At 28.7% G+C, this 26,283-nt stretch overlaps 4 protein-coding genes across 4 annotated transcripts; all 4 read right to left on the reverse strand.

Annotated features, from left to right (window-relative positions):
• Positions 1 to 298: 298 nt before the first annotated feature.
• Positions 299 to 2,429, reverse strand: LOC118066555 (transmembrane protein 50A). Its single transcript, XM_035082677.1, has 4 exons — positions 2,231 to 2,429; positions 1,732 to 1,838; positions 1,310 to 1,470; positions 299 to 1,233 (listed from the first exon to the last, which is right to left on the reverse strand). The coding sequence occupies exons 1-4, from the start codon at positions 2,327 to 2,329 to the stop codon at positions 1,133 to 1,135; spliced, it is 468 nt and encodes a 155-aa protein (XP_034938568.1). The 5' UTR covers positions 2,330 to 2,429; the 3' UTR covers positions 299 to 1,132.
• Positions 2,430 to 3,673: 1,244 nt separating this feature from the next.
• Positions 3,674 to 6,388, reverse strand: LOC118066545 (spindle pole body protein pcp1-like). Its single transcript, XM_035082650.1, has one exon. It carries the CDS (start codon positions 6,189 to 6,191, stop codon positions 3,942 to 3,944), a length of 2,250 nt encoding a protein of 749 aa, XP_034938541.1. The 5' UTR covers positions 6,192 to 6,388; the 3' UTR covers positions 3,674 to 3,941.
• A 1,786-nt stretch (positions 6,389 to 8,174) lies between these two features.
• LOC118066565 (putative ankyrin repeat protein RF_0381) lies at positions 8,175 to 10,832 on the reverse strand. Its single transcript, XM_035082684.1, has 2 exons — positions 10,100 to 10,832; positions 8,175 to 9,877 (listed from the first exon to the last, which is right to left on the reverse strand). The coding sequence occupies exons 1-2, from the start codon at positions 10,830 to 10,832 to the stop codon at positions 8,175 to 8,177; spliced, it is 2,436 nt and encodes an 811-aa protein (XP_034938575.1).
• A 1,480-nt stretch (positions 10,833 to 12,312) lies between these two features.
• LOC118066566 (serine/threonine-protein phosphatase 6 regulatory ankyrin repeat subunit A-like) lies at positions 12,313 to 18,543 on the reverse strand. The gene is made up of 2 exons (XM_035082686.1): positions 15,447 to 18,543; positions 12,313 to 14,134 (listed from the first exon to the last, which is right to left on the reverse strand). Exons 1-2 carry the CDS (start codon positions 18,155 to 18,157, stop codon positions 12,328 to 12,330), a joined length of 4,518 nt encoding a protein of 1,505 aa, XP_034938577.1. The 5' UTR covers positions 18,158 to 18,543; the 3' UTR covers positions 12,313 to 12,327.
• Between the last annotated feature and the right edge of the window lie 7,740 nt (positions 18,544 to 26,283).

Genomic DNA, 26,283 nt, shown 5'->3' on the forward strand with positions numbered 1-26,283 from the left:
TAGGAATTTTAAGAATTAGTTCATTTTATATCACTTTTAAGTGACAAAATGGCAGAAAACGAGGATCTTAGGACAATAATAATGACAATTATTAAAAAGACTGTATATAAATTTTCTTTTGTATTTTTTTAATTTATTATACATACTTATTATATAATAGATAGAAATAGATATTAAGTAAGAATAGTTTTAGTTATTATTGTTGCATGTATGTGAGTATAGTTTAAATAAAAAGTCATCAATAAATAATAAGATAATCATTATAAACGTATTTTGTGGTCATTATTGATATCCATGATTTTTTTTGTATCTTTTTCAGTTTATTTTTATCAAGTCGTAAGCAAACTCAGCTTTTGTAAGCCACGGTAGGTTTCCATATTATTTAATCACTGAAGTTATGGAATCAGGACTTTTCAGCATGACAGAAAATTTGAGGAAACATTCTAGAAGCTGCTAAAAAGCATGAGTGATTGTAGAAACAGTGCTCCAACTTCAGGAAAAGAATTATTTGAAAATTACTTAAAATCTAGTTTTAAAAAATCAATTTTTTCTCTTTATCATCATTTTGCAGCTAAACTATAAGAGATAGAAGATAAAGTTAAAGGAACTTTTTTGTGTAAAATTAAAATATCTTTAATTTTTGTTTGAAACTTTTTTCCGTATTTTTCATAGTTTCCGGGATAATTACCAAAAACTATATTTAACAATAGTTTTATTCTTCTCAAAAAATTAATTCAACTTTTTCCCGAAATTGAAGCATTATTTTAGTCACTACTAATGGTTGTTAACATCCATAAAATTATTTCCTGAGATTTTTAGCCATGCTGACAAATCCCCATTTCATGACTGCTGACTGAGTAACATCAAATCAAGCCTGCACGATAAATAACCCAAGTTTTTTCCATTTTTTCCAAAAAGTCCAAGTTTGCTCAGCACTAATTTACAGAATTATCACTAGATTTATTTAGAAGTTTATCATTTAATTATCATTCATTCAGTAAGCATTGAGTAAAAAGATAAAAATATAATTCAAACAATCGTCTCATTCTTACAAGTTTCACAATATTTTCTCTTTATGTAGTTTAAATGATGTTTTTATTATTAAAAAAAAGAAAAAGACTGGTCCTTAAGTTCACTGCTCTTCAGACCTCCCAAATTTATAAGTAAGAGATCCAAGGAAGATAAATAAATTTTGTAACAACAAACCAACACCTGGCCAAGAGTGTTGAGCTTCTGAAAAAGCATTTCAACATGAGAATTATTTAATTCATGAAGTTTTTTTAATACATTAGAGCACCATTTTTCTTACCTTTAGCAACAAAATCTGCGAACAAAATCCAACAAGCAGCAATCATTGCTGCAAATCCCATTACAAAGCCTAGGAAGAGCCAACCTCTAGCTCCACGAGCACCTAAACAACCACCATTGAAACCATCTCCACGAATTTGAGCATTGGTTACTGAATTTACCCTAAATTAAATGATTACAATGAGTTTGATTGATAGCAAGTTGGTTCTGTTGTACTTTAATTGGTCATTGGTACTTACAGAGAAAAGAAATAATATAGAACCACCGCGTGGGGATCTGTTGGACGAATTCTTGGGGATACATATGGCATTTTAGCATTTGCTTTGTATCCCCAGCCATATAACAGCAGGTAAAAATTACCGTCCAACAGCTCTCATTGGGATGGTTCTTCCATATATATTATCTCTTTTCTCTGGTACTTACATGATGAGAGATATGGTCCCAAAAACGCCACAAACATGGTAAGAATTGCTCATTTCATCTGGATATTTAGCATGGGCATCAATGATGAACCACCAACCAGTAAAAAACTATGAAGAAAAATATTAATGGATGATTTATTTATGAAAATAAACATTTTAACAAAAAAAAAATATATTTTGAGGTTAAATTTTATTATTTTATGCTAGATTCTTTGAAGAAACTCATAAAAAAATTGTTTGAATAATTAATAAGATAAAATGTAGTCTTGAATTGTTTACAATACATGTCATGGACAATGGACAAAGTAAATGAAATGTCAAAGTAGATGCCAAAACGATTGCTTTTTGACTAATATTTCTATTCTTATTGAATTTTTTGATATTATGAAGAATAAATTAAGTAATTAGATTTAGATTTTAGATTTTAATAGATACAAATAGTGTTTTTTTAAAGCAAAAATTAATGAAAAAACAGTTTCTTGTTTGTAATGTTGTCTTACCAAAGTGCCAGCAAGCATCGACATCAAAGCATTTCTTTTTTCTTCATTTTCAAACCAAACACAAGATGAAACTTGGATATTCTCGAGACAAGAAGTCATTATGATTATTTATTTATTATTAATTAACAGTAATATCACTTTTTTCCTGAGCTTACAAAATGCAGCACAAAAAGACGACTTATAACCTGTAAATGACTTGTCAAGTAAGAAGGAAAATTGTCGGCATCGAAGAATACAAAGCGACGGTGGCTTTTATTTTCTGTCGGTAAAGTAGTGATGTTAACATTTAATCGTCTGTATGTCTGTATGTCTATGGAGATCTTCATTAATCTCGATGATAAAAACAATTTAATACATCTACAAAGATCACAGAATCTTTAAAGTGATCAAAACAGATGTACACAAAACAAAGTAGATCTAATTGTGCCAAAAAAAAGATCTCAGTAGATCTATTTTACTTTTTCTCGAGAAGCTAATAATAGAAATTATTTAGCATGGAATACACGGGAAAAAATAAAATAGATCTACATTGATCTACTGAGATATATTTAGATAGATTTTAGTGATCTATATAGATTTATATAGATTTACTTAGATCAAATTTTCTCTACTTTTTTTTTTTGATATGAGTAGATCAAATTAGATCTAAAAAATGGCGAAAATGTAGATCTATTTTATTTTTTCCTGGGTTATGTATATGATTCTGCTGCACTGTAAAAAATATTTAGTGTTGAATAATTTGGTGTAATTGGTTAAGAATTCTGGTATTAAATTCTACTGTTATTTTTTGGTAGTAACAATTTAACATCTAGAATGTTTGTTAAATTCATTACAATACCGACTCCGTATAAATAAATATTTATTTATTAGTATTATAATTATTTATTATTTATTTGTATCACATGTTACACCTATATACTGTAAACAAAAATCAACACCATAAAAGTTATACCATTCAATAACACTAAAATTGGTGTAGACTTATGCAGTGATAAAAGTATTTCTTTCTATCTAACATAATTTATTAGCAGCTAATAAATATGTTATTTGAAAGAGAAATCGAATGAACATTTGTTAACAGCTAAGAAATTATTTATTAGAGTAGATTCATTTGGCTCAATGAATGATTTCTTAGCTGCAAACAAATATTTATTTCTCATCTAAATACTATGATTGGGCTCGATGGTAAGGTAGAATGATGGTAAAGCATAATCAAATGTTAGGTTATGTTATGAAATAACTTTTATTTATTGAAAATTTTTAAATAAAAAATAACGGTTTCGTAATGATTAAAATTAATATTTTCTTTTAAACAATAACTCGACGAGCGATTACATTATAACCATTTAATTTCGTGTGAATTTTTTATGGTTTTATAAATATAATAATATCAGACTGCTAAGCAAAGAAGATTTATTACTTACAAATAAATCTTTATATGTATCAAATAAATCCTGAAAAATAATTTTAATGAATTCATTTAGTCCCACCAAATATATTCTTCTATAAGTGTAACGGTGTCGAATTTAACACCAAATTTTTTACAGTGTGCTTATCACATTTATAAATATTCAACTTTGTGTTACATCATTTATTGAGTTTCAAGAAAAAAAGGCTATCCACTGTATCTTATTAGCTTTAATTTTTTTTCTTTGAAAACAATATAAATATTGTTCTTCAAAAATGTCTTTTACTTAACTCAAAAATATTTTTAATCAATCAATTTATCAACACTGATCAATAGTTCATTAATTACTTCACTGTATATGTTATTAACTAAATGACCTTTAATACTAAATAACAATTTTTTCCTTTTTTCATTTCGTTCATTATATCTTTCTATAAATTGAGTTATCTCCCTATGTAATTCTTTCAATGTGGTATTTGTTTGAGTTTTGATTGTGTTCCATTTTTCATTTTCTTTTTCCAAATTTGTTGTTATTTTATTTGAATCAGCCAATGATGTTGCACTATCTTGTTTAGCAATTAATCGTCTTATTTTTTCTCTATGTATATTTTTCTTTTCTGTATAATCTTCTATTATTGAATTAATGAGATTAACGTAAACAGATTGACTATCTTTCTGTAATTCAATATCTTTTTCATAATTGGTATTTATTTCAAGTATCAAATTTTCTAAAGCTTTACTGTATACAGGCCTATTTATTTCTAATTGTTGACGTATTTCTTTAATAATATTTTCCATTTCATTCGAAAATGTGGTAATTTTTGTATTTTTATTTCTCAATTTTTGTGCTGCTTCATATCTTGTAAATGTTACAGCTAATTTATCATGTAGTCCATTCAACTTTTGATTTAATTCTTTGATTTGTTTTTGTAAAACTTTCCAATTATTTTCATCAATACTATCTATGGATGATGTCACATAAGAATCTGTAAAATATAATTTTTTCTTCTCAGCTTGCCAATGACTGACAGAATGTAATTTAGCACGTTTTGTCGTATCCTCATTAGATCGAGCTTTACGTTTTGGTAGAACTCTTGAATAACTTCTATCAGAAACTTCTGTACTTGGTTCTACTGATGGTCCAGCTTGAACCAATGACAATTGATTTGTTAAATCTTGTATTTGAATTCTCAATGATTCATTTTCACTCTTTGTTTCTTCATATTTTTGCTTTAATTTGATTTCTTTCTGATTTTCACTTCGTTTTTCAGTTTCCAACGCCAGTGTTTGTTTCTTCAATGGCTTTATTTGATTCTCTAGATCACTGATACGAAGATTATTTCGAACAGATTCTTCTGTCAAATTTTTAATTGTTCCTTCTTGAATATTATTTTGTTGTTTCAATTTTTCTACTTCAATCATCAAACTGTTATTGTGATCTTCTTTCTGTGTCAATTGATTCACAGCTGTAGATAGTTGTTCTTTTAAATCCTGTGCATCATTCACTATTTGCTGCTCACTTTCTCCAAAATCATTCATCAATTTTTGATATAATTCATCTCGTTCAATGTTCAAATCATTTATTGTTTTTCTTTGTTCATCCAATTTTTTATGTAATTCTGCATTAACTTTATTATCTTCATCATGTAGTTTCTTCAGTTTGTTATTTTCATTAATCAATTTTTCTTTTTCTTTTGTCACTGAATTGAATTCCCGTTGATGTTCCAACTGTAAATCATCGATGTCTTGCAAATTCGTATATTCTCCTATTCGTTGATGTAACTCTTCACTTCTTCGAACAGCAGTGTCATATTGTTTTCTAAGTTCCTGATTTTCAGCTTTAAGAGTATTCAATTGTCTTTCAAGTTTATTATTCTCGTTTGTTAATTCCTCTTCTTTGTTATATAATGAATTTATTGCTTGCTGTTCGTCTAAATTTTTTCTCAAAGTTTCCACGTTGTTCAATAGCTCTGAATTTTTTTCCGTCAAATGAGACACTTGCTTTTGAAGATTTTCAATCAGAATATTCTTTTCTATCGCTTGATTTTCAGCATCTTCCAATTCTATCATTTTAATCAATTGAATATTTTGCATACTTGAAACAAAATTCAACAATACCTGTTTCATGTTATTAACTATTTCAGGCTGATTTTTAATCAATCCAATTAAATGTTCAAAATTATCGTAGACAACATTCCAAAAGGATATTAATTGATTGAAACTTTGAGCAGAACTATCTGTTTGATTCATATATTTTATCAGTCTTTGTAATTCATCAATTTTATCATTGTAAAATTTTATATTTATAGAATAAGCTTGTAAACTTAGTTTTATCGCATCGTCCAATAATTTCATTTCTTTTTCATGTTTTTCAGGTGAATGAAGTCTTATATTTTTATTCCTGACATAATTTTCTTCTTTCTGTAACAGCTTATAAGTGTGAAAATATTTACTAATGTTTGGTGCATATCCTCTCATATCAACAGAATAACTACGTATTTGTATATCTATCTGATCCAGTGAAGTCTTGAATGAAGTCCAAGCATTATCCATAATTTTTAAACTATTTTTAATATTTTGTAAAGTTATATCATCATCATCAGACAAAGAATTGTTATGAATTTTGCAGAAATTTTCAATCTGAATTTTTAATGAATAAATACCTTCTGTAAATTTCTCTGTAAATACATTTAACGAAATGAGACTACGATTAATATTTTCATCATTATCGTAGAAATTTCGTAAATCACTTCGAATCATTTTTTTTCATCTAAAATAAATGAATAAAAAATATAAATTGTCTTTATTATTAATTGAGGTTATTGAATATCGTAAGGATTGATATTACAAAAATATCTAACGTTAATGACTCTTCTTTTAGGATCAAATAATATAAAATTAATTTTGTCTTAATTCGAAATCCAAGTATATCATGATACGTATGATTTAAGCCCATTTTTTACTTCAATTTTGTTGTTTCGTCCGCTTTAATAAAGTTGAGATTAAAAATGGATTTTACCACCCTGATGGATTTGAGGCAACTAATTGTTAACTTTAAAACAACAGTTACAATGTGCGATAAAAAAACGGTTATTTGACTAACATGCAACGTTTAATCAACTGTTAACCTGAATGCAACCTTTCTTTTTTTTTTAAATTTAAAAGCAACAGTTGCAAAAAAACAACTCTTAACCACATTTAAACCGTTTATTTACCTTTTATTAACTATTTTTTAACGAAGATTTATTTATAAATAACCAAATTTAATGGTATAGCATTAACTTCAACCTAAAAACAACATTTTAAGGGTTTATTCAAGGTTAGTAAGCCTCAAAATCGCTATGATAGGTTAATAAACTAATGCGTTCATTATAAGTTGATATGACGTTCAATTGACCAATAATCAACTCTCAAGCAACCGTTCATGAATGGTTAATTCATAGTTAATAAATCGCACATTCTAACAGTTGATTTATAGTTATTTTAAGGTAAAGTTACCTTAAAATGACTCAAAGTAAACGCTAAGTTTACTATTGACCTAATTGCAAATGTCATTGAACAGTTGACATGAATCCATCAGGGCACTGTAAATTTTAGTGTTTTATTTTAAAACATTGAAAGTGTTTTAATATGACGTCACCCATGTGATTAACATTAAGTGACTGAAAATCGAGACAATGTTAATCAAATGGGTGACGTCATATTAAAACACTTTCAATGTTTTAAAATAAAACACTAAAATTTACAGTGATGTAACTTATTTTGAAGCTGAAAAATGTATCTATTCGATACAAATAATGTTATGCAAATTCATGACATTGATAATCAAAAGAAGATTTTTAGATCAATTACTCTAAAACTTGACGTGACTGTTACTTATTAATTGGCTTAAATATTTTTAATATAATCGAAATTTCATGCTTCTATAAAATGTTGATATTTGCGCCAAGTTTTTAGTTGTCATGTTGATTTTGTCATAAAATGTATTTAGTTAATTAAAGAAAGGGTTTCTCCTCTAAGAAATTCTCCATAAGGTTTAAGAGATGGATTAAAGTCTAGCTTATAGGGTTGATGTAAATGTTTTTATTGAAGAAAAAATTGAAGTAATCGGAAGGAGTTAATTATTTAATTTTTAAAAACCAAAGACGATATAAAAAAAGATTTTTTTTTCATTAAATGTAAGTCGATCACATAGCAATAGGTTTCTGGAATTGGATTATTTGTGGACGAAGTCGTGGGAATCTTCTAGGACAAATAGATGAATAATTGGGTAAGGTATGTAACATTTCAAATAAAAATTTTGTAATTGAAGTCAAAAATTTAAAAATTCAAATATTTATTTTAATTTTAAATTAACAACTAGAAATTAAATAAATAAATAAATAAAACAATCTTATCAAACCTCACACATCCATTCACACAAGAACATATTTTTTTTTATATTTATGATGAATACATCTATACATAAAAACTCGAATTAACATTCATCATAAATATAAGAAATAATTTACAAGTATTCTCTTCTAATATGCCTGATTAGTCATTCGATGGTTCCATACTTTCAATTAATGTTTCTAATTCCGTAATCTTAAAATACCTTAATACCATATCTATACATTCATCAACCAATTTATCACTAACATTCGACTTGAAAAAATCTCTAACTTTATCATTCAATACATATCGTTTACATAAATTTCTTGCTTTCTTAAATCGATTTTTAACGATATGTATATATAATGGAAATTTCTTATCATAAATTTCCGTTTCCAAAAGATGATGGATTTCTTCATTATGATTCAATCTGCTGAGGAAACCAATATTTTTCCGAAGCAAATAATCAAATGTTAGGCCATCGACACTAATCTTTTCTTTCTTCATCTCTTCAATTTCTCGTTCACATCTAATTCTGAGATTGCGTAAGTCTCCAATTGTGTCTTCTTCATCTGAATCATCGGCATTTGTGATGATTTTGCCATCAGAATCGGGAACTACATCAAATTTGAGCATGTCGATCACAGAATACTTGACGTTCTCGATCACTATGTAGTCTTCAGAATTAAAAACTCCATTTGTATTGTGATTTATCACTTTTAGTCCTGCAGTCTTCATTTTTATTCCTTGTGATATTAGAGCTTTAATTATTGACTCATAGGTTCTGCGGCGTACTTGAGCATGTCTTGAAGAATCATTACAATTCTGCATCATATCAATAGCATAATGAAGTGGAGTTCTATTTTTCTTATCCAGAATATTGATATTTGCACCATATTTTATTAACAATGGTATTGATTTATAGGGCTTATAAAAATAAATATTTTGTGCATACACCTGTTTAACAGCAATGTGCAGAGGTGTTCGATTTTTTGAATCGGTATGATTGGGATCAGCACCATGTTTTAAAAAAAATTTAATAGCTTTATGATTATTGTGATTACAAACAAGAGAAAGTGGTGTCCAACCATGATTATCAATCGCTTCAATGTCTGCTCCATACTCTAGTAGTAATTCCATCTTTCTTGCAGTCTGGAGATTCCAATTCTTGCTAACATGATGAAGAAAAGTTCGACCTTTGTCATCCGGAATATGAAAATTAGCACCGTTTTTAAGTAACAACTCAATAACTTGTAGATTTTCATTTCGATATGCAATGTGTAACGGTGTGTCTGAACGACAATCAGTCAAATTAACATCTGCATTGTAATCTAAAAGTGTTTTAATAATTTCTGGTTGATTTATTGATTCTACAGAACAAGCCATATGAAGTGGTGTCACTCCCTCATTATTTATTGTATGAACTGATGAATTAAGTTCCAACAAAGTTTTAATAAAGTTTACATCCAAACTATGTTTTATGGCTTTACAAAGTGACGTTTCACCAGTTAAACTGATATATTGAACATCAGCATAATATTCTACAAACAGTTGAGCAATATTATAAAGTCGACGGCTTATTGCTTGATAAACAAGTGAGTTGCCTGGAATCCGGAGATGTATATCTGCTCCATTTTCTATCAGTAGTTTAGCAATTTCATAACGATCGTCATTATCTATGGAATGATTTGAATGAATACAGTAATGTAAAAGACTTTTTCCATGAAAAGTAACATCAGTTGCCTGAACACCATGCTCCAAAAACATTTGAACGATTTCTTCACAACCATTTTTTGCTGCTATACAAGTTAAATTAAACAATTCTGTATAATCCTTCATTTTTACACCATGTCTTAATAAAATGTCTGTTATAATTGAATCAGAATTAAAAACAGCAATATGTAAACACGTTATATCACTTAAATTATTTTCACGATTATTCAATGAGAATAAATATTTAAATGCATGCATATTTTTTAAAAAGTTCGAATTTTTATATAATTTTTGATTCTTAACAGCTATTTTCACATTCACATCTGCATTGTATTCTAAAAGTTTCTCAACAATTTGATAATGTTTTTGCAAACAAGCAATTGTCAATAGATTGAGTGTTGTTTTTGAATTCACCATATTAACATTAATTCCTGATTTTAAAAAGTTTTCAACCACTGATAGATGTCCATTTTCAATAGCTCCATAAATAAAATTTTCATCGTGATAAATATTTGGATCAAAAGTAAAATTCCATTTAAACAACAATTCAAGACATTCACTACATCGTGGATCGGAATCTACCACTAATTCTCTTGGAATGTATAAATCACATGGTTTTGAAAATCCACAGTGAGGTAAAATATCTTTAATAATCACCCAATTTCTTTTTAAAATAGCAGCTTTGAGAGAAATGAACAAATTGACCGATGGATTCTCGTGTATTCCATTGGCGATAATTAATTTTGTTATTATTTCATTGTTTTTATAAATGGCCATATTTATTAATGAATTCAAATCTTCTCCAAAAAGAGCTCCTCTCGTTATGAGTAACGATGCTGCCTCTATATTGTCGTTCTGAATGACAAGATGAAGTGGTGAATTATTTCTTGCATTCCTTATATGGACATTGGCGCCTCCGTCGAGCAGCGCTTCTATCACATGCAAGTTTCCAAAATGAAGGACGGCACAATGAAGCGGAGTGTAACCGTTCGAGTTGGAAGCATTGATATCAATTCTTTTAGATATCAGATCTCGGATTGTACGCACATCCTGCTTACTAATTGCATAGCAAATATCGAAATGATCTTCTTCGCTACCGTATTGCATTTTTGGTTGATTATTTTTTCACACAAAATAATAATTTAAATTTCAACACACTCACTACTATTGCACTGACGCTTTCCTCCACGTATATATCGAGTTATGTTAACGCGACGAGGGCTGAAACTGATGTGACTATAGTAACAGAGAAAGTAACATGAATAGCAGTTTATTTCAAATGGGCCGATGTGTCCCAGAAATTTATTATATATTCTTATGGAGCCAGGTAGAAGTTTAACACAGTTGGGGTCGCCTGGGTTGATCCCTAAACAGAACACAGCATTTAACTTCTATGCAGGTCTATTTTCTCTGCTATAGTCGAACTGACGAGAAAATCGTCTTTAGACCACTTTTAGGCTGGCAGTAAAGAAGGTTTTCTAATAGGCTATCTATGAGAATAAGAGTAGGGGTCGTCAACCTAAGAGTGGTCTCAAGACGATTTTCTCGTCAGTTTGACTATAGTAACGTTCCTTCTGATAGAGTTGGGAAAGGCGCTGCATGTCTTGCTTAACTAGAGTCCCTCAAGACAGGGTCAGAGAAGAGAGACGTGAATAGGAGATTATTTTAAATGGGCCGATGTGTTCCAAAAATTTAGTATGTATTCTTATGGAGCCAGGTAGGAGTTTAACACGGTTGGGGTAGCCTGGAGTGATCCCTAAACAGAACACAGCATTTAACTTCTATGCAGGTCTATTTTCTCTGACAGGGTCTGGCAAGACAACGCCATATCGCTCGATTCCTGCCTAAAAGCCCATAAGAACTTATAGGAATTTAGGCAGGAATCGAGCAATATGGCGTCGTCTTGCCAGACTGTCTTGAGGGGCTCTATCTTGCTAGACTTTATCTTAAGGGTCTCTAATAAAGTTTTTTGACAACCATGGCAGCTTTTTCAAATTAATTTTTTAAATTTGTCGTGACGATGTGACTTATAATTATGTTAGTATAGTCGGACTGAAAAGAGAGTTCCTCAGATGTTCTTCATGTGTTCTTGTACGCTTGCGCAGCAGTAAAAAACATGGTAGAAGGAGTAGAAAATCAGTGGTGGGGAGCCCGAAAGCATTGAAGCAACTCAGGAATTCTTTTCTCAGTTCGACTATATAGTCAAACCACCGAAAGATTGCTACGATTAGCTTATAAGCTTATCCTATAGGTTCGAGCATAACAGCGTAACCACTCTTTCGGTAGTTTGACTATAGTATCCAATCTAAAGTATTAAAAAAGAGTTAAAAATGTTAGAAATAAACATACTGGTATGAAAGATCTTAATACTAATTTGAAGAAAATACACTATGTAGCAGATGGGGATACTTTTTTTTATTGATTTTTCGAATAATTAAAGAATTACAATGACTAGAAAGCGATTGAAAATATAAAATTTAAGAAAAGACAATCATTCAATCATTATTGACAAATAGTATATACACACTCAAATCAATATAAACAAACAACAATCTCACAACTATTAATTATTAAAACAGAGTATTTAATTGTAATGTAATTATTATTGAATAGCTTTAACAAAAGTTTTTACTTCTTCAATGTTCAAATAATTCATAACTTCTTCTATACATTCATCAGGTAATTTATTACAAATGTTTAACGCGAAATATTCAATAGCAGACATTTTCAGCATATAGCGATCATAATAAATTTTAGCATCTCGAAGTCGATTTCTTATAATGTCAATATATAATGGAAACTTGTTATTATAAATTTCCGTTTCCAGAATTTGTTGGAATTTTTCATTTTCAGTCAATTGACTTAAGAGTCGAATATTACCTTTCAGAAAATCACAGAAAGTAAAGCCATCAATGCCAATACTTTCTTTCATCGCTTCAATTTCTTGCTCACATCTGTTCTTAAGATTTCGTAAATCATCAACAGAATCTTTTTCCTGAACAATTCTATAAGCTTTATGTAACATACTGTCAGAATCATAAGCTACATTGAATTGTAGAAAATCGAGCATAGGATATCTTACTTTTTCAATTAGTATAAAGTCATTGGGTTTATAAACTCCATTTGTATTGTGATTTATAACCTCTAATCCTGCAGTCTTTAATTTTATTCCTTGTGCTGCTAAAGTTTTAATTATTGTTTCATAGCTTTTCCATAATTCAACAATAAACTCTGACTCACTACTAAAATATGCCATCATTCCTTGAATAGCAATATGAAGTGGACTTAGATTATCTTTATTCAAAGCATTGATATCAGCACCATATTTTATCAACAATTCTACTGATAAATGAGGCTTACAATGTCCATACTTTTGCCCGAACGCTTTTTTTACAGAAACATGAAGAGGAGTTAATTCCTTCAAATCAGTATGATTTGGATTAGCATTATGTTCTAAAAGAAGTTGAATGGTTTTATAATTATTGTAATTACTAGCAAAAAAAAGTGGAGTCCAACCATGACTATCAACAGCATCAACATTTGCACCATGATCCAACAATACTTGTATTGTATCTGTATTATCAAGATGCCATTTGCAAACTAAATGAAGAGGAGTTTGACCTTTTTCATTAGTTACATTAGCATCAGCATGATTCCTTAAGAGACACCTAGCTACCTTATAACAGTTTTTTTCACCAGCTCTTAAAAGTGGAGTCAAACCTTTCTGATCAACGCTATTAATGTTAACATTATGTTGTACCAATAATTTCACTATTCCTGGAGATAAATTATGCCAATATTCGCTAGTAATATGAAGAAGTGTTTGACTTTCATCATTTTTGGCATGAAGATTAGCATGATGATCTACAAGACATCTGACTGCTGTCAAATTGCCTTCTTTACAGGCTACAAAAAGAGGAGTCCATTTTTTAGCATCTACAGCATCAACATTTGCACCATGTTCCAACAAATATTGTATTATACTTCTAGTCATATTACTCTTAGATTCACAAGCAGCATGAAGAGGAGTCCGTCCTTTCTTATCCTTAGCATGAAGATTAGCACCATTGTTGAGCAAAGTTTTAACAATTTCTAGATTTGCACCTCGACATGCAATGAATAAAGGTGTCTCTAAATTATTATCAACATAATTAATATTTGCTTTGTGATATAAAAGCATTTTAATGATTTTTAATTGAATTACTGATTTAACAGCACAGGCAACATGAAGGGGTGAACGTCCATCATTGTCTACTGTATTAATTAATAATTTACATTTTAACATATTTTCTAGATTTAGTAAATCGACACGTCTTTTTATGGCACGATGAAGGGAATCATGAAAACTATAATGATAGAAATTTCCGTAGTGTAACATTATTGATTTTTTTTTTTCACTTTCACATAAGCTTGTAGATATTATAATATAAACAATAATTATTTATTTCACTCACTTATTATTGTTATCAACTTATTATTATTATCATTATTTACTTATTATTATTAATTACTTATTATCATTGGCTTATTATTATTTTTATTAAACTCACTTATTATTTGACCAACAATTTTCTGAATAGTATCTACTACTGGGGGTTATGTTATGGCTTTGATGTAGGGGTGAAATTGATAGATCTTTGCGCATTAATCGAAAAAAGCGGGTTTTTTTAAATCACCTTTGATATCAATTAATAGTAAAAATAAGGTTAAATGTTGGGATATAATTAATGGAGTAACATAATTGTAATTACAAGTATTACATTAAATTATTTGAGTAAAGGAGTAAATTCTAGATGTTGATTTAGATCTAAAAAGTACAGAGAATTTTTATAAGTACTCAATAAATTAAATATAGTGACAATGCTCGAGAAAAAATAAAATAGATCAACACAGATCCACATTTTCACCATTTTTTAGATCTAATTTAATCTACTCATATCTAAAAAACTCAAGAAAATTTGATCTAAGTAAATCTATGTATATCTAATGAGATCACTGTGTATCTACACTAATTACTGTATATCTATGGAGATCTCCATTGATGTCAATGATAAAAAAATTTAATATATCAGCAGAGATCACAGAAGATCTAAAGTGATCAATGTAGATCGATTTTATTTTTTCCTGGGTAGAAATAAAATAAATATTAAAACATTATTGTCATGAGAGAATTCAAGAACAGTTTATTGAATAAAATTAATCAATTTATAATGTAAAAGTCATGATTGCAGGTTAAATACATTAGATATTGTTTAAATTTAATATTCAAATGCAATCATTTATCAATAATGTTACTATTAATCATTAAAAATTGAAGAAATAGTTAAATAATAATTTTTTTTACATTAAAACTTCTCTCAATTATTTACCAACTTTTGTATGTCCACAATATATGACAATTATTTTACACTTTACATTCATTCATAATTTTTTTACAATTTATACAAACATATTTATTTACATTTTATTGATTATATTTTAGCAACAATTGACTTGATAAAAAATAGAATAGCTACATTATTAAAAAACATTTCAAAATAATCAATGCAGTAGAAGAATAGATTTTACATTTGTATAAATTCTTATAAATGCCATCAAAAAATAACCTTAAAATTTTTATGATCTAATATTTAAAATCACACTATTTAACCTAATAATATTGAATATTTTACTGAAAATCTAACAAAATTTTATGATAAATTAATTAAATAAGAATGTCAGTAGTGAAAAATCAACATTTCTCTATTATTTGATATAACCTTAATTAACAGAGAAGATTGCATAGCATTAGATGGCTTATAAGCTATGATGATTTTTTCTAAATCTTCATTATCCATATTACTCAAGACTTCATCAATACATACATCAGGTAATATGTGCCTAATAGCTTCTTTAAAATACACTCTAGCAATATTTAATAATGTGCGACGAACTTTAGCCTCACGAAATCGATTTCTAATAATGTGCACATAAGATGGAAACTTAACATCATATTTTGTTGATTTCAAAATTTCTTCAACATCTTCAACATTAACAAATTTACTTAAAAAATGAATACTTTTTGTCAACAAATTATGTAATGTTATATAACGAGTAACATTACCATTGTCAATATTAATTGTTTCACATGCTATTGTGTTAATTTCTTTGTAAAAGTTTTCCATTATATCACTTCTTAATAATTGAATATCACGACCGATAAGTAATGAATTTTGACGAATTACATTCAATCCAGCAGCTTTTAATTTAATTTGATGTAGTACTAGCATATTTGCTATATTATCTGACCTTCTTCTCGTCGGTGAGCAACTAACCTGAAGAGGAGTTAAGTTCTTTTTATTACAAATGTTAATATCAGCACCATGTTTTATAAGATCTCGAACTAATGTTTCATCGTTTTTTATAACAGCATAATGAAGAAAGGTATTTCCATTCTTATCAATTGAATTTAAGTTAATATATGTGGAAGGTAAATTTCTGATAAGTTGGAACATTATTGTAATATATTGAGAAACATTAGTTGATCTAAATAAGTCTTGAATAAAATTGTTTTGACATTGCCATTCAATATAAATAGGTAATTGTTTCGGTTCAGTGTTCTTATCAAAACTTATATGGTGATTCAAGAAACATTTAATAACTTCATCATTATCAGAATTAGAAGCTATTAAAAATGGTGTCCAACCACGATCATCAACTGCGTTAACATCTGCACGATATTTTAATAATACCTTTATCATATTTACTATTACCATAATATCATCATTGAAATTCCTTCTGTCCCTCGTTTTGACTAATTTCTCTTGTTGAAGAGAAGCATAGAACAAAGGTGTCATTGAAAAATTATCAACACAATTAACATTAGCACCATTTTCTAGAAGTAACTCAATAGTTTTTATTATATCTTGACTTATGAGAAAAGTAGCTCTTCTATCAGTTTGATATTGAAATTGACAAACATAGTGCAGAGGTGTTTTTAGATATTTATCGACACAATTAACGTCAGCACCGTATTTTAAAAGTAACTTGATAATTATTATTGTATCTCTTGAGAAAGTACTTTGACAAACATAAGTAAGTGGTGTTATTCCTTCATTATCTGTTGCATTTATTGGAATACCATATTTTAACAATTGTTCTATCATAGTTATATCATTTTTCCTTTTTATGGCTACATGAAGAAGAGAATCACCATCAGGACTACGATATTGAATATCAGCATTGTTATTTAATAATAGTTGAAGTATTTTATGATTATTATTAATGATTGTTCCTAAAACAAGATCATTACCAGGTGTCTGAATGTTTGCTCCTCTTTTTAAAAGTAATTTAATGATGTTTTCATAATGATCTTTTCTGGAAGGATCATAATAAATACAAAAATGCACAAGTGAATTTCCTTTAGGATCAAGATTATCTGGACTAACACCATGCTCCAAGAATATTAGAATAATTTCTTCACAACGATTATATATAGCAATACGAACTAAAGTTGAATATGTTGGATCATTTGTAATTTTTGCACCAAATTTTATTAAAAGTTTTGTCATCACCGGATCAGAACTGAAAACAGCTACATGTAAACAGGTGACGTCAATTGATTCACTTTCTTGATCATAAGATTTTAATAATTGACGATATAATTCTAAATTACAAGAGAACGGCATCATATTCTTCAACTTCTCATCAGGTATTGGCATATTCACATCTGCATGATGTTCTAAAAGTACTTCAATGACTTTATAACGTTTTTTCAGACAAGCAATTGTTAGTAAATTGAATCCTGTACTAGAATTGATCATATTAACATCAATTCCATGCTCCAAAAGCTGTAATACGATTAACAGATGATTATTTTCTACAGCTTTATAAATAAAATCTGCATCATGGTAACAATCTGGATGAATGGTGAAATTATTATTCAACAACAAGTCAAGACATGCCTCAGCTTTTGAATTAAATTTCAGTACAACATCTCTAGGAATATATTGTTGAGGAGGCATCACCAAATTCATTAATGCATTACGTTTCTTATCATATTCAATTAGCAACTTAACCATGTTTACATGATGTTTATCAATAGCTGCAAGTAGTAATGAATTTAAATTATCATTATCAAGAGCACCTTTTTGCAGAAGTAATTTAGCAGCTTCTATTCTGCCATTCTGAACAGCAACATACAATGGTGTTTCATTATTGTGGTTTCTAGCATAAATATCCGCGCCATTATTCAGTAATATTACCATGATGTCTATATCATTGAATTGAATAATTGTCCAATGTAGTGGCGTATTTTCTCTTGAATTCGGCCAATCAATAGGAACATTATCGTTTATTAAGTCCTTAATTTTCTTTCTGTTTTTATTAACAAACGCATCACAAAGTTCGTTATAATTTTCTTTTGAATTTTGCATTCTCCTTTGATCACCCATTTTCTCGAATATGTTTTGATGTTGATAATACTTGATTTAATTAGCAAACGATCGGAATTGATAGTAAAGATGAAAGAGTATGATAATAAGCACGGATAATTGGTTATTAATAATGAATATCTCGTTTAATAACTTTAATTACTATTCTCATAAGACCGGCGAAAATCATAACAGATGTTTATTCAGACAATCTTCCATTACTGTGAAGGAGTAACAACAATGAGCTCCATCTACTGTAGATAATACTGAAGCGTGTGTTGATATTTTACTCACCAGATGACTTTACTATGCATTTCTCGTACATTTTGCGAGATTTTTAAATCGAATTAAATAGTTTATCTTTGATACCATCCGAGCAATTACCAATGGAGTAGTTTTTTTTTTTCAAATAGAGATTTCACATCTAAATTAATTTAGAAAGTTTATAATTAAATACCCTTTTAGATAGTCCCTATAACAATAGAATATCCCGACTAAAAAATTTTTGAACCTCAATTTAAATAATAATAATAAATTTGAATAATAATCATTTTAATTCAAACTTATTTCTTCAGCCATCATGAAATAATCGTGACCATTAATGTTAGTTTGATTATAGTAATTATAAACTTAAGTTTATAATTAAATTATAATTATCATTATTTAAATTTTCTTGTAATTATGTAAATTAAGGTTTAAAAATTTTTTAATCAGGATATTCTATTGTTATAGGGACTATCTAAAAGGGTATTTAATCATAAACTTTCTAAATTAATTTAGATGTGAATTCTCTATTTGAAAAAAAAAAAAACTACTCCATCGATAATTGCTCGGATGGTATCAAAGTTTTTGATGGACCAGGCATTAATGACGCCGAGTGTATAAAATGGTTATCAACAAGGATCGAATAAAGAATATTTTACAGCGAGTATATATTTTACAAGTATGTAAATCTGTTTAATAATTTGTGAAAAATGCTTAGATATACACTTGGCTTTATTAATGCCTGGTGTCAGAGAAGAGAGACCAGCATAGAAGTCCAATGCTGTGTTAAAAATCCGGACGAAGTTTGGGTCAACATGTCGGTAATCTCAGGTCACAACATGAAAGTTTCTGTGAACCCATTGAGCGATGGCACGGCAACGGTTTATTTCAGCCACGCCCCTTAATCTAAGAGAGAAATGGAATAAGATTTGTGTTCTCTTTTACTCTCATAACAAGAATCCTAAGCCAGTTTATTTTCAAGCACAAATTTTTATCATAGTTATTTTTTCTTTTTTATTTAATTAATTGTAATAATTAATTTTTTTTAGGACAAATTTTATACGCAATCACATTAAAGGAGAGTGAAAAATGATGTACGACCGAAGCAATTTTTTATAGCAAATAACGATGTTTATAAGGAGAAAAAAAGAGATTTTAATTATGCATGATGATAGTGAGTCCAAGGCTTCGATAATGATATTTATAATGTTAATAATATATTTTTGAAAAAAAAATATTTAACAATATAACAATATTTTTTTAAAGAATATATATTGGGACTGCTCAAAAGCCCTGGAACTTGGTACCTGAAGAGAGTTTTTTACAAAATTTTCTTGGGCAATAAAACCTCTGTTGTCCCAGCAGCCTCAATCTCACCAACAATGGGGACTTTTCGGAGTCCTATCCATCACATTATATAGAAATAAGACAAATAACAAAATAATCTTTCCGCTGAGTTCCGTAGGGCAAACCCACCCCACTTAAGACTTTAAATATGATTTTATCTTCACGTAGATAGCTCAGGGGTTAAATCTCTGCTTGTGAATCTTTTGGTGACTGATACAAATCTTAGCAGTAATTTTTTTTTTTTTCCATTCATTAATTAAATAATATTCATTTTATTATTTTGTTTTGTAACAATACTAGTGCCTTTTTTTTATCTGGGTAATGGATAGAAATATAACATTTTTTTATCATTTTATAATTAATTTTAATAACAAAAATGGACAACTCATAAATGTATGACCGAAAGACATGGTGAAATATCTACATACGGCTTGTACTAAGTAATACTAGAATTTTAAAATATAGTATATATATTTATAAGTTGTTCATTGTTGTTATTAAAATTAAGTAAAAAATAATTTTAAAAATTTGGGATTTTTATCCATTACCTAGAAAAGAAAAAAGGTATTTGTAGTATTGCTACAAAAGAAAATGTAATAAATTTTATTTAATTAATGAATAAAAAAAAAAAAAGCAACTGGCGAGATTCGAACCAGTCACCAAAAGATTCGTCGACAGAGAATTTACCCCTGAGCAGAGAAGAGAGACCAGTATAGCAGTTTAGTCCATATGGGAGCTAAGAAATGTAGTCAGCAGTTACATACGTTCTTTGTATTGACGGCATATTCTACAGATGTAACATTACAAAATTCTGGTTATAGTTGCTTCTCTTTTCAATGTGTAGATAAACTGAGATTAATAGCAGATCAAGGTAATTGTTTCTAAGCTATAAGGATATTTTACAGTTCAAGAACTACTTGTGTACCTAAATTGTCAGAGAATTTCTCGTTTACTTTATTATTGGCTATGTGTATTTAATACTCAGAAAAAAAGGATTTTTTTATCAATTTGTTTAACCTAAGACATTTACAAAATGTTTTGTAATCTCAAAAATGAATAAATCTCAATTAAATATCAGTGCTTTGCAGTGGTCTGGGTGCGACCCGAGAGGTCCACACGACCAACTTCCCAGTGGAAAGAATAAAAAAAAACCATGTTTTGTTGTTATAATGATAGTTATTATTATTAATTACGCGTTGGAAAAATTTAAATATATTTCATAGATCCTTCTTTTTAATTATTTATAACAAATTTATTATTTACAACAAATGCAATTGTTATAAACTCTGTTGTTTGATATACAAATAAATTCATAGGCATGAATAATAAACAGAGAACAAAAAAAATTTTTAATTTATCATGAAATCAAATTTCTGTGCCTTTACAACAATTTAATTGTTATAGAAAAACAACCGTTGTTAATCATAATACATAGTCAGGACCTTCGCTTTAATAGTGGAAGAAAATTCCCGTTAGATAAACTTGAATACCTTGCATCAAACCCGTTTCCAATTATTTATAATAGATTTAATTGTTATAAACAAAAAAATGAGTTTCCATTTATGTCGTACGGTTAGTAACTGTTTTTTAGCGAAAGAAAAAATTACGCGTTAGAAGAATTAAAATATATTGCATAGATCTCTATTTTTATTGTTTATAACAATTAAAAAATCAAGAGATACGGTAGTGTCTCGTGCGCCAAGCATAAATCGCCGCCATTTAGCCCTTACGTCTCGACGAGGCACTATCGTGTCTCTATACAAATTATAGGATGATTTTTGCAGGTTATTATTTTTAAATTTAAAATTTTTTTCTTATTATAACATAAATATGGGCTGAAATTAAGAATTTTCTCGGAAAACGATCGTTGACTTTTTATTAAGCATACGATGAAATATTATAATTGCTTCATTCATAATATACGAAATTGAAAAAATTTCGTTGCGCAAAAATTGAGTAAAATGAGAGCTTATTCATGGAGCAATCATACGTTTTTTTTTATCAAGTTGATGATCAGAGTTTTTAATTGCTATGAAGTTCTCTCACTAACAGATTATAAAGTTGGTAACAAGTTAATTTTGCTCGAGCGCGAATATACAAATAATTAAAATATTTTCAGAACAGATTTATTTTTTTTTAATATTCCTTTTCGGTTGATATGTACAAAAAATGGTGAAATCTCATCAGAAACAGCCCCCCCCCCTCCTTCTGGGCTGTACAAAAATGTGCGCCAAACATAAATAACGACAATGATGGAATTAAAGAAAATCCTAAAATAATTAAACGCCAATTATTCAAATCAACAATATTTAAAATGAATTATTTTCTTCGGGGTTTTTTTTTTTGAAAAAAAATTTAGTACCTTTAATGACACAATAAACATAACAACCAAAAACTTGGCGTGACTGTTATTTATTAATTGGCTTAAATATTTTCAATATTTTCACAATTTCATGCTTTTATAAAATCTTACCAGTCACGTCAAGTTTTTGGTTGTTATGTTTATTGTGTCATTAAACGTACTAAATTTTTTTTCAAAAAAAAAAAAAACCCCCGAAGAAAATAATTAATTTCAAATATTGTTGATTTAAATAATTGGCGTTTAATTATTTTAGGATTTTTTGTAATTCCATCATTGTCGTTATTTATGTTTAGCGCACATTTTTGTACAGCCCAGAAGGAGGGGGCTGTTTTTGATGAGATTTTTTATTCAAATATTATTATGATTGATAATCATTTGTTATTAACAATGTTCAATTGTTATGAACACAATTTCTTATTATTAACAATAATCATTGACTATTTTATTATCCTCAACGCTATTTTCTCTATCCCAACACAAGTTTTAAATTTTTCCATTGTTGATTTCGTTTTTAAAAAATTTTTTTTTCTATGAAATACTGTCATCATATTTCTGTACAATTATTCTAAACATTTGATATTCATATTTTTCAAAAGATCTCTAAATTCCGTCTAAAAAATGGTATAATTTATAAATTGCAGAATTTAGGTAGTTCACTATTTTTTCAGTTTTTTGATTCTGCATAAAAAATGGCTGGACCGATTTTGCTGAAAATCTAATCAGTTCTAAGTTACGTAATTACGCGTCGAATGCAGTTGGTCCCACGTCGATATCATTTTTTGTTCTCGAGATAATCGAGGCGAAAAATAATTCCGAACGCACGTACGAACATACAAACATACGCACATAAGTACATACGCACACACAGACGTCCACGTAAAAACTATCGTAGTCAACTCTGGGGACTTTGAAACGTGGAGATATGTCAAAATTTGGAATTCGCAAAATCGGACCCATTACTATAACTTCCCACTGGGAAGTTAAAAATAAAAAAAAGACATTGTATACAATAATTATTACGTAATAAGTAAAATGAACTATAATTCACACAATTATTTTCATTTTTCTATATATCTATCCATGTAACTAAAATATATGTTTATATGGGCCTATTTTCAATTTGGGAATTGAGTATCAGAATAGCCTAGTGGGTAGAAACGTAGGTTTAAGTTGCATGCGAGCAGGCGGTCGTAGGTTCGAATCCCCCCAAATAGGAAAAATTCATTTCACTAAAGAAATCAAATTACACTTGAAGAATAATAGAAGAGTAAACAAAAGCAATGAAATCGAATAAAAATACATTGCTGACAATTTTTTTATCAATTGAAACAATATCAATGTAGATAAAAATGTTATGTAACCATAATAGTCCAAGAGCCCGCTGCAAAATCTTAAGCCTATCGAGTTACCGCATAAAACATTTTTTGTTGTGTAGTACTCACTTTTTTATTCTTAAAACTGAAAGGGCTGCCATCCTAAGTGGTGCATAGAATTTATGCGATTCTTTAAATATTCTAATTTAGGTACAGTAAGAGTACCTATCAAGTAACCGCTTCAAAGTAGGCTTAATATTTAGTACTTATTATGTAAAATAAAATAATCATTTAGTGCCTTGATTAATATGGGACCATCACCTTGGCAAGCCATTTTTTAGGTTTTGTTTTTGAGACAGGAAACGTACCTATCGAGTTACTGCTCCAAACTGGGCTTAAATGAAAGTTTGAATCTTCTTTTATTAAATAAAAATTTAGTGCCACGTTTATTTTGGGTCTAAACCTGTCGCAGCAAACTTTCTATTTCTCATAAAAATTAAATTATTTAAAAAAATAAAAATTATAAATATGAATTCAAAAATTATGAAATAATAATATATATTTATGATTATAATATTAAACAGTGTCATTTGGGGACATTTGTATAGTTTGGTGACACTCCCCAAAAAAAATTATGTATCCAACGTATTATTTGAGCCACTGGTCTATATACAAGGTATTATTTGAGGACACGACGTTGCCACGTTGTGATGGATTCATTTTTGTTTTTTGAAAAAAAAAATTTGGAAATGAGGGCAAAGGTACACTGTAAAATATGTAACAAAAACTATGTCAAGGATATATAGCTATAATATAACAGTGTTTACTGAGACGATAGAAAACAAAAAGACAGCAACGTAAGTCTGACGACAGTCTGTTTCCTAATGGCTTTAAGGGATGGTTATAATTAATATTTCGTAAATCCTAGAGGTAGAAGATTAATCGAAATATTACGTAGGTAATGCGATTAAATTAAGATTATGACGTTGACAAAAGTGCATTCTAAAAGTCGAACAAAAACTGCGTACTCTAGAGCAAAAAAAGTGCTTTTTACTTTTCTCTAAAGAAATTCTTGAACGTAGCGAGAATAACGTTGAAAAATGTTTAGATTAAATTTTTGAAGCAACCATGACAGATTTCAATTATCGACACGTTGAAAAATTGGACCAAGCTGTGGAGGATTTATCCAGAAATTAGTGAATAGTTTGAACTTTCAGAAAATAATTTGAAAAAAAAAAATGAAATTACTACTAATTATTGACGTATAAGAGAATGAAAAAAATCTTACGACCTTTTCTTGTACATATTTTATGTGCAGTTATAGGATAACAGTAATTTCATTTTATTTTACATGACAGATAATAACATTAGTATTTTTCTGTAGACAACATAAATAAAACATAGGAATTCCTAAAATTCGTTAAAATTGATTCAACTTTACTTCAAATAGTTCATAAATTTTATAATAACAATGAAAAGAGCTTGGTGGAAGTAGATAATGTAAGCAATTTTTTCGACGAAGTTGAATTCAAGTCTTAGAGAGTCGTTAGTATATGTGTAAGCTTGGCACCAATTTTTACAAATATCCAAAGTAAAGATACGTGTTTTGCTCGGCTTTTCCAACGGGAAGTTTTTTCTTCTGCTAGAATTAAGTTACTAACCCGTCAATATGAAAGGGAATAGACTTAGTTTATTTATAATAATGGAATATGTTATAAAGAATATAAAACAGGATCTATTTAGTATATTTAAATCCTTCCAACTCGTAATTTTTTCTTTCACTAAGATAAAGTTATAAACTGTGTAATATGAATAAAAACCTATTTTTGTTACTTATTAATCGGCTTAAACATTTTCAAAATTTTATGCTTCTATAAAATCTTAAAAGTCACGCCAAGTTTTGGCTTGTTATGTTTATTGTGTCATTAACCGTACTAAATTTATTTTCAAAATAAAAACCGAAGAAAATAATTCATATTAAATATTGTTGATTTTTAGATTTAGATACTTGGACGAAGTCATGGGAATTTACTAGTTCGAGTAAATAAATGTTTTTTTTTTTGTTGTTGTGCATTACCATTCGTAATTTGTTTAACAAAATTGCCATAAAGATAAGTATACATATTATGAATATAACGTAGTAGTAAGGTTTTCTTCCAACTATATTGTTGCGTAGTTGATACAGTGACGCTTGCTCGAGTGCGGAGTGGGGAGGAGTAGTCGGTCGTCGTGCTGCGATCAGCTCTCTTACGCTGTACGTTACTAACGTGAAAGTAGTCGAGTTGAAACAGTTGAAAAGCAAAAACATCTGAAAACTACAAACAGATGAAAATCGCAAACAGTTGAATGTCTTTAAACAGTTGAAAGTCGTATGAATATAATAGTTGAGCATAACAACAATATATACTAACGCAACATAGCCACGAGTCGATGTCGTAGACTGAATGACTCTTATGTGGTGAATCGTCGGAAGGCGTTTATAATTGTTATATGTATACTTTTAGTTGCATATAACTTAAAAACAACAGAAATGTTATACTCACTTCAGTCCTAGTATGAATAGTAAAAGTTTTTTTACTTACGTATACGAAATATAACCAAGTCGTTAATAGTAATAACTAACGAGAGTAAATTTTTAATAAATTTAGAAAAAGAGAGTGTTTGAACTTTTTAGTTATACATTTATATTCAATGAATGGATTAATTTTTTAAGTATAAAAGTGTTGATGAAAACATCAGTTTTCACGTACAACACAAAATATGTGTTACATAGTAAGACTTCAATACAGTGTATTTGTTCTACTATGTTAACAACACATATTTTTGAGAACGAATATGTGTGTATAAACACATTACAAAGT

The sequence above is a fragment of the Chelonus insularis genome, unplaced genomic scaffold (assembly GCF_013357705.1).
Source record: "Chelonus insularis isolate UGA/USDA-ARS -01 unplaced genomic scaffold, ASM1335770v1 contig_348_pilon, whole genome shotgun sequence".
Classification (NCBI taxonomy): domain Eukaryota; kingdom Metazoa; phylum Arthropoda; class Insecta; order Hymenoptera; family Braconidae; genus Chelonus; species Chelonus insularis.